This window comes from Montipora foliosa, chromosome 2, assembly GCF_036669935.1.
Source record: "Montipora foliosa isolate CH-2021 chromosome 2, ASM3666993v2, whole genome shotgun sequence".
Taxonomy (NCBI): Eukaryota; Metazoa; Cnidaria; class Anthozoa; order Scleractinia; family Acroporidae; genus Montipora; species Montipora foliosa.
The window spans coordinates 22593427-22603426 of NC_090870.1; the positions used below are offsets into that span (position 1 = coordinate 22593427).

At 38.3% G+C, this 10000-nt stretch overlaps 1 protein-coding gene across 2 annotated transcripts in view; it reads right to left on the reverse strand.

The window, feature by feature from the left end:
* The window catches only part of LOC137992680 (nuclear cap-binding protein subunit 1-like), a 62421-nt gene that overhangs the window by 11649 nt on the left and 40772 nt on the right, over positions 1–10000 (reverse strand). For both annotated transcript variants that reach the window (XR_011121735.1, XM_068838160.1), the window contains exons 19-24: positions 8627–8727; positions 5341–5475; positions 5119–5227; positions 2974–3067; positions 2482–2585; positions 2079–2139 (exon numbers count right to left, since the gene is read on the reverse strand). Coding sequence is in view for 1 of the 2 variants with exons in the window: in XM_068838160.1 (XP_068694261.1) it covers positions 2079–2139; positions 2482–2585; positions 2974–3067; positions 5119–5227; positions 5341–5475; positions 8627–8727 (604 nt within the window). In the remaining variant the exon portion in view is untranslated. The remainder of the gene's footprint in view (positions 1–2078; positions 2140–2481; positions 2586–2973; positions 3068–5118; positions 5228–5340; positions 5476–8626; positions 8728–10000) is intronic.

The following is a 10000-nucleotide window of genomic DNA, read 5'->3' on the forward strand; positions in this document are numbered from 1 at the left end:
AAGGTGAAAAGTAGTAGTAGAATTAAACTTAGGGCTACCCTTTATACAGGTGACCATAAGCCTAGAAGCATAGACACAAGAATAAGAACTGTACGTGCAAGTATGAGCTGAGATCGCAAAAGCCGAAGAATATTGAACGTATTCAATTTTCGTGTTCTTAACATTCTTGTTTTCCCAGTTCACACCAACAATTCTGACGCTCATGTCAAATGTGAACCAGTCATAAGTTGTACGGTTGTGCATTTACAAAATAATGAATTGAAAATAAAGCTGCAAAGTCACCCAGAGTGGTTTCCTGGCATTAAAGTATTGACAGTGTTCGCAAGACAGTGAAGTAAGTTCTCACAATCAACTTCCATGTCTACTAATCACACGCATTCTTTGTGCCTCCAAAATGAATTTCCTCAATCAGAACAAATAGCATTTTCAAGTGTTCTTATCCACTGCTATAAAAACCGTCTCACAATCTTGTTTTTCCTCCTTAAACGCACTATAAAAGGAGTGGTACCTTAAGCACATGCAAATGATTTATCAATTAACCGTACACGCAACCAACCTCTATGAAAATTTGTGCAATAAAAAAGCCCCTTATGGGCATGTGTCCATAACATGTCATTAAATGTTATTTGTCGTTCTTTTTTTAATCCCCAGTCCATTTTTCTCGCGCTAGAAATATGTCTCTGTGTTGCTGTTTGTTGATCATTATCTTGGATAATCAGTCGTGCTTGAATGAATTCGAACAAAAGCAGAGCGTGAAGCGACCCCTTTTATAGTGCATCTTAAATAAATGCTAACAATCTGAAGGTCTGTAACTTCTTGATCAGTACTAGTCATTAATTAACCAAATGTTTCCAATAATTGACCTTGCATTCCCTTATAATATAATTCTTGACAATGAAAGAGTGCAAGAAGATAAAAAACAATAACTTAATTGGTTCTACCCATAATAACAAAATAAATGCTTTATAATTTTAACATTCTCAACAATAACTGGGACTATCCAATAGAAAATTAATTCCACGCAGGATAATAAATGCAATTTGAATTAAAAAATCCATGCACGTTGAAACGTTCGTATTAATTATTATTTAATGTGACAAGCAGAGCTTTGTTTCCTCGCGTCTGCACTCCGAAAAGGTGGGTACCATCTTCAAAATCGCGCAAAATGTTATAAATGAAATGCAAAAACCAATTTCGTAACAACAACAGCCGCGATAGCGCAATAACATCTCTTGTCAGCAGGGCTCGACCTTAAAGGGGGCCCAAGTTCAAAATCTGGTAAAAGTCTTCACGTCGCTTTCCGCGAGATAGGGAATTAAAAAAAAAAAGTGTAATTTGAGACTACGAAAAACAAAGAGAAAAACCGAAAGAACAAGAAGAAAAAAAGACAACTCGGGAAATTATCTGCGGTCACCCATCCAAGGCTAATTGCGATAAGGAAAAAAATTAGCACGCTATGTTATGTACGGGACTTGGTGACCGAGTGGTATAACTTACTCTTTTCCGGAGCTCTGTACAGCAGAGGGCGCGGATTCAAAACACGCAGTACCAGTGTAAGCATTAAACGGAGTTGTGATTGATCCCCGGATCCCCGTTAATTCAATTAATTTGTGACTACAAAGAAGAAAAACAAACAAAAAAACAAAAAAGGAACGGTCCCGAATTGTTCCCGTGGCTGCCTGTGGCATCCCACGGAATCCTCACAGGGAGCGTAGACGTTCAAAAGCTGCAGTAGTGTTAGTATGTGAAAGGCAAACGCTAATTCAAATCAAACAAAGATATTTACCCAGTGGAGTCTCACAGTTCTTCTGATTAGCAATTTTACGTCTATGACTTCATCGTATTACACTAATTGTGAAATGTTCAAAAGTTGCGGCCAAAATTAGCTTGCGCTATATCAATGATGTATTTATCAATACATCAAGGTTATCCAAAAAAAATTAAGAAAGAGGTTAAAAAGTTCAACCATCACAAAGGCAGCGATCTCTCTTTTGCAAGTCATTTTTAAATGGCTTAAAGATCTTATAAGATCCAGACACAATACACCAGAAAAGTAAAATTTCCTCTAAATACGGTACCTTATTTGTATGTTTGCTCATTTTCTTTAAAGTGCTCGTCATGATTTCCCAAACATACAACCTGGAATGAAGGAAAAAAAAACATTTGTTAAAGAACAATATCAACAATAAAAAGAAAGATTCAAATATTCAAACAAAATTACTGACTTGGTTTTTATTAGCGACGAAAGCATAGGAACAAGCAACACAGGCAGACTCAGCACCGTCTTGACTTGGGAACCTTCTGTTCAGACGAATGACACATTTACAACCACTTCATGTGTTTGCTTATTCGCTTGCCCTTATGTTAACGTGCCGGCTAGTGAAAACCCGCAACCTAAAGGCATGAAACTGTTTACGTTTAAAATGCTGCAACCTACAATAGTAACTTATGAGGAGTTTGGTTGCTGTTGTTCACACGTACTTAGTAAAGTTATCTTTCATGTCCTTTGAAAAGATCCAGTTCACAACGGCTGAACAGTCAAGGACTTGCATGCGCACCAACTTGTCTATCAACACCACCATGAACTGAAAATCAAAAATGTTTCTTAGTTGCTATATAAATTAAATTTAAGAAATATTCGTTGTGGGAAAACTATTTATTGCCCCAGGAAGCGTAGGCAACCGAGCTATGTCGCGTTCTGTACGGAAAAATTAATAATCTTGACGTCGGTCGCTGGTGAGGTTGAAGAGGAAGATGAAAATAGGTTCACCCAAACCGCAAATCTAAGTAAATTTGGAGGTTAGGATAAGACAAGACTCTCTTAAGTCAAGACTCTTTCGTAAAGACTAATTATAACCAACAACACCAACAGCAACAATAACAATGAAACTGACACTGAAAATGACAACGACAATGACAGTAATAATGATCACAATTATTAATTATCATAAATTGTTTTAGTACATCACAAACCTGAGGGTGGGTGGACCAAAAGTCACTGACGATCTTAAGGCAGTGGATCTGAGCTTCTTCGTTTACAATGATGTTCTTTAGAAGTTTGTGGAACCTACAAAGAATACTTTAAAACTTAGCCACTCACATGAATCAAAGCCAGATAATTGAACTTTAAATAACAAGGCTTGGGGAGTTGCCAAACAACGTTCTTCTTATTCCCGGAAGAGTGGAATCTTGCTTCTCCTGTGTCATTGCTAGTATCCCAGACGGAAAATCCTTACCTATTTTGATTCTCATTTAAAGAACACTTAAGGTGACATGAAAAGAAACTTCACTGAAACTTGAAAACAGGAAAATATCGAAAAATAAGCGCATCAAACTCAAAACGCACGCCTTTTGAAAACATCTTACGAGACAATCCAGAGCAACTAACTGCATTCGCCATGTTTTTTTTTAACAGCAACGAAACTCTAATAAAATCCGAAGTTTGAACTTCGCCTTAAAACGCTGTTTTTACCATTTAAACCATGAAATTTGAGTTGGAAAGCCAGAAAACAAAATTACAACACTTGATCAGTATACTCCAATCTTCCGTTTGGATCAACTGAGTCTAAGCCTTCCGATTCTACAGTTCTTTATTTTGAATTTAGAATATATGGCAAGTCGCATATATTTCAAGTGCGGAATGGACAAATGAAAATTAGGAAGATCATCGTAGTGAAATGAAGACATGCAACTGCTTAATGATTAACTGTCTGCGATGACCTTCCTAACCTTCATCAATACTTTTTATTGTATCTGTCAATAACACAGTATGGTTAAGCTATGGTTAGGGCTAACCAGCGCTAAATATTTAACAATTATTCCATGAGCGCACGTTGGATATGAGATGATAGATAGCCAACGAGGCGCGTAGCGCCGAGGTGACTATAATCATCTCATATCCAACAAGCGCGAGTGAAATAATTGTTTTATTAAAAACGCCCCTAAAATATAGAAAACTAGACTACAATAAAAATAAAAAGGCCCAAAAAATCACGCGTATGCTTGCCGTGTTTGTAGATCATGGTATAATGGCTCATAACCCATGATGGCTTAGCCAATCAAAACTCTCGAATTGCATTATCCAATGATCCAGTTTTTAATAATTAAAATTATTCCATGAGCGCGCGTTGGATGTGAGATGGTGAATAGCCAACGAGGCGCGTAGTGCCGAGTTGGCTATAACCAGTCTCATATCCAACAAGCGCGAATGGAATAATTGTTTTATTAAATTCCTTAAACTCCAAAAATTTGGAAGTACGAAATACGAGCGAAAAAAGCGAGAAATTCCGAGCGAAATCGAGAAAACTTGGCGAAGATACGATGTGGTCAGACAGACGAAGGCTCATCACAAAAACATTTCTTGCCTTTTTGCGTACTTCTAAACGTCGGAATTGATCCAAAATTTCCACAAAAAAGGTTTTTTTTTTCTTTTTTAGCTTTATTCAAAGAGAAATTTTGCTTTCCGGCGAAAAAAAATTAGCTTAGCAACGCTTAACGCAATCGTTTACCATATAAGGTCAAACTGAGCCAGTGTATATGAGCTGATAACCGAGATTGAGTGAACCAATCAGAGCACGCGAAATGCATTATCCGAGGTCGAGAATTTAATAACTCTTGATATCTCTTAACTAACGGTTAGCGTTAACCAGGCCTTCAGCAACCGGCCCCTGTTTGCTAACAGGTTGGTCCAATGATGATAGAACGTGGCGCAAACCTTTCGAAATAGCTTAACATTAACTGCAGGGCTCGTACCCTTTTTCAGAAACAAATTTCCAGAACTTGTCCAGACTCGGATTGATTTTTCAAGGACCTAAAATTCACATTAACCTTTTCACTCCTAAGATCTCAATGTTAATTCTCCTTACTGTCTGCCATATATTTAATATTTTTCACTTGAGTTTAACAGATTTCCAGAACTTTCCAGGACCAGTAGCCTTTTTCCAGGACTTTCCAGTCCTAGAAAATACCACAATAAAATTCCAGGATTTTCAGAACCCGTGCGAACCCTGTAACTGGTCTGCCACTACTTGATTTAGTTCAGTATTGGACTGTCGCACTGAAAACACAGTAGAATGTAATTACAAGAATAATTGTTAAAATTCTTTCTCTTGTCCTTACTTCGTCAAAGCACTAAATGAATGGCTGAATGACTTGGAGCCAACCTTGAGCACAACATGCATCAACACTTCAAGTCTTAACTGTGGGAACGTCTGATCAACAAGTTGCGCTAAAACGAAAGCAAAGTAACACCATTTTAGTCTCGTCTTCATTTGCCAAAGTTGGCCTTCACTGAAGGTGCTGTATCAATTATGTAATTTTTCAACTTTCTCTATACGATACCTTCCACAGTGAAATTCTCTTGGCCAATAGCATTTGCAGGTACACTGTTTAAAATTGTTTGAAGATCATCTATATCCTTCTTTGCTCTGACAGCTTCCAAGAACTGTTTGGCAATATCTGCCCCAGGTATCCCTTCTGCAAAGTGAACGATATCACAATAATCATCCTGCTCATAATTATCTAAGCTGTAGCGATATTACCATCAGTTACGACTCATTCAACCATGCCAAACTTGCAACAACAGAACACTTGTTGCTTTAAGGTGATTCCTTAGTAATAGAAGTTATCGTAAGATTTTCTTTAAACTTTTCTCGTTTGTTTCCTACGTCATGGTGACTTGAAATATGCAATTAAAAAAATAGGTCACCAAGCTCGTTTGGGAGATATAACTTGCTCAAGTTATTCATTTAATCATTGCGACTTCATCTATCAAGGACAAGTTTGTTCCATCGATTCACGCAACGTTTTGCAGGAAAAGGAAGCACAGCTTTGACGTAATTCTTGAAATAACAAAACAGGTGTATTGTATTGTTCGAAAGGAATAATTTAATGTTTGTTTTATGGCACAAGCACACGTCTTAAAAAGGCACTGACTACAAATATTCCTCGGGTGCGTGATCTCGAGGAGACCATTTTGTGTCCACGAGTGATAGCTACGTTTAGTTTTTTTCCCTGTAACTTTTTTTTCTGACGTAAACTTTTAAATTTTTTTACAGCACAAAGAGGAGGAGTAAGATAATAAACTTATGCAAAAACAAGACGCCTACAAGGGCGTATCCGTGGAATGCGCAAACAGTTAACACAAATTATTATCAATATACGCGGCCAAATAGAAAATCGGCCTCTTCAAAACACACGCTCAGCGGGCCGCAAAAGACTGACAGCGGGCTGCAAATGCATTATCAGCCCTACAGCTGATTGGTTCTTGCTTCATCATCCGATGATGATTCTGTTACCAGCATAGACATTTTTAAGGTTAACTTTGTGATATGTCTATTATTTATAGACGATTTTACGCATTTTTTCGGTAATTTTAAATAAGTTCTCTGGACTGAGTTGATTCTTTAATAGCTTGTTCAATCAACACTTTGAATTCGAAAAAATTCACTTAGCTTATTCACTTAGCTTGTATTATTAAAACTCGCATTCTGTTTAGTTTCGCATTCTTGTAGTGTCATTTGCGGCCATCGCGATTCGCGCTCGGGCCGCAAATGACACTACGCGGGCGCAAACTAAACAATATTCCCTCAAAAAGTCATGTTATTCCCTTATTGTCCAGTGACAGTCAACGTCAAGTACAGGTAAACTTCGGAAAATGGCGAGAGATTACCAGAAAGATAAATCTGTAATATAACTTGAAGTTGTTTGTTGTAAAAACTCACTATTAATGTTACTAAATTTGCAAATGCAAACAACAAAGCCCTATTAGCAGGTTATCAGGATACGGGATTTTTTATTTATTTATTTTTTGGAAGGAGACTTTATTCAAATTTGAGGAGATATGGGATATTTTCTAAAGTAGGAACGCATTGCGTACGTGTGGTAGTGGAAGTTTTCCCCTTTCCGGCGGGGTTAGTATCTGGATGGGGGACGTCAAAATATGGGACTTGCTGTCAGGAACATACGACCAAAAATTCTATTTTAACGCTCAAAAATGCGAACTAAGCAAGGTACAGATTTTGCTAGCCTACTTTATGCAAAACAAATATTGACGCAAAAGTAAATAAATATTAATATGTAGTTTTTAAGGAGAGCAGAAGGAACTTTTAGGAAACGTCGATCGAGAATAAAACAATTTGCCATCAGCGAAAAACATTTCGGGTGATTTTTACGTTCAATCAGAGTTTAATTTTTCTATCGTACTTTTGGTCGTAAAAGTAAAATCGCAAACACGAAAGTGACATCGATTTTAGCGGCCGCCTGTAATCCAAGTTACCTTGCGTGTTTAATACTGACAACTTCCGAAACAAAGAATGCGTCTGTGACAAAATGTCGGCAAGATACCGGGTTTTTGTTAGTGTTATAAAGTTCGACAAGATATATGTGCGAATTTAACAGGAAGATCCGCAATCGTTGATGCTAGCCCAAGTGTCAGCTGAAGTTAAGCTCCTGCGAATAAGGTTAGTACTTGGATAGGGGACCGCAGCGAAGTCTCCGTGACTGCGATAGCTAATTCGTTTTTCTAAACTTGACTTCATTTTTTATCGTGTTTGGCAGTTGAAAGCTATTTTCTTATTTTCTTTCTACGTCAAAACGGCGAACAAACTGGTTCTCAAGAAATATTAGAGTATTCCTTCTATGCAAAATAATGTTCACAGTGGAACACACAACGAAGCAAAGAAGCAAGATCTAGAAATAACGTAAAAAAATCCCCCTTACCTTTAAAGCTTGCCTTTCTCAAAGAAAAAGCATCTGTCCACTTTATCGAATAGTTTATACTGATTCAATCATGGCGGGCGGAAGGATCCCACAATAAATGTTTGGTTTCATCTAAATAACGATAGTGTGTCACGGTGGCCGAGTGGTCTAACGCGCTCGCAGGTAATCGTGAAGGTTGGGAAAGTATATGAGTTCCTCCCGGGGCAGGGAAGTCTGGAAATACTAGATGTCACCCGATCGGACATTACTTCAATATCCGTGGGGTATGCACATCTGTGACTACCAACAAAAAAAAGACACCAGACGTGAGACCGGTTTTAAGACGTGGTATGCCTAGTTTAGGAGGAAACAGAAAGCAAACCAAGCTCGACTCCTCGACAAAACGCCTCCCCGATAGCCTGTCATAGCGCGGTTTTACTTTCACTCTCGGACAGACATGACAATTTAGCATCATCGAGGCTATCACTCGACTTTTCGTTTTGCGAGAGTCTAAAAAAATTCCCGTTTTGCTTTTTACTGCTGTGCTCTGAAAACGGCCATTCTTCTTTCTAGCGAGCGTTCCCGCACGCAAGTTCGCCATTTTGAAATGTTTTTGGCCACGTTCGATACATCAATATTCACACATGGCTAGGAGTCTTAGGGTTAAATTTAAACATTGTTTTGTTTAGAAATATCCGTTGAGACTTGTGAGACAAAGAAAACATAACTCAGCCGCGAAATTTGACCAGAAAGACTCTTAGTCATGCCTGAATACGAACGTGCCCTCCGCTGTGTTATGCGCAGAACAGGATGCGCAGTGCAATACTAGGGAATCACCTTAATTGACCTAATAATAAAAAAATACCAAATCGCAATTCACCCACTACAGCCGTTATATATTCTTGTCATTCTTGTCATTTTTCAGTACCTTGCTCAGTTGTAAATCTGTAATTAGGTGCATGGATGATTGGAAGGAGGCTTTGTAACCCTTCGGGAATGCTTTCAACAAGAAACTGATGGTACGATGATCTGAAAATAATAGTCAATCAATCAAGCATTACCTGGTACATGTACGTTAAACAGTAATAATCCCATTACATCCTGTAGCTGCTGTTATGGTGCCTTGATTGAAACCAAAAATTATCTCATTTGTCAAAAAAGGCAGCTTAAGTAAGTATTTTGCCGCATGGGATGGTATCTTCTATTTACTGCAAGAAATTCACGTTTCACGTTTGAGAGGGTCTTGACACTGACCATGCAAGTCTACAAAAAGCAGTTGGTTGACATTCAAGTCAAATGGAGCGAATACATGGCATTTATCATCGCTAAAAATTTAAATAAGCCGATCAAGGTATTTGTGTGCCGTCCAAATGAAATACAGGGCGTTTTCCATTTACAAAAAATTTCCGGAAATTTCGGTGGAAATTTCCATCGGGTGAAAAACATGTTCCATTTAATTCAGGTCGGTTCGCCGCCCAGTGATTGCAATTTTACGCGCCAAAATTTAAAAATGTGGCCGTGAATAGCCTGGAACTGGTAAGACCCTTCAAAAGTTGTAAATGAAACACACACTTCCATCGGAAAGTTTCCAACGGGAAAACAGGACTACCTTTTCAGAAGTTCCGTTTATTCCGGATATTTTCCAGTGGAACGAACCAAAAACGTGTGTTCCATTTATATCCCAACCGGAATTTCAGGAATTTCTTGGTAAATGGAAAACGCCCACAGCTGCTTCACATACAGCTTCACGCATTGGCCACTACAAAAAAAAACCCGTAATAGTCTTTGTTTGCCCCTCCAACTTTTGCACAAGCATTGCTTTATTTTATCTTGGGACCATTGTAAGTGCCAAGAGATACTGTAAACAATGCTCATGCAAAATTTTGGAGGGACAAACAAAGATTATGATATTTTTGATCGTGGCCAATAGCCCATTTCTAAGTTGCTGCATGCCTCAGTTTCAAAGCGAGTCCTGGTGCACAACCATTTAAATGGAAATGAGTTGCGTCTTCAAACTCATTTCACTTACAATAGTTGAGCACCAAGAATCGCTTCGAAACCGAGACAAACAGCAACTCGGAAATGGCCCAATGCATGAGGATGACCAATTACATACACGAAAGTTATCCAAATGTAGAAACCTTCTTTTATTATCTTGCGCATTATCCCAAACAGAAGCTCATGACCTTGAAGCGCTTAACTCTGGTTCAAAGCTGGGGTTTCTTTTTTAGTTTAAAAATTTCCTTATTTGGATGTCACGTAGCTCGCGCATTTTCCCGCGCGTGCAGCTACGATCTTATTT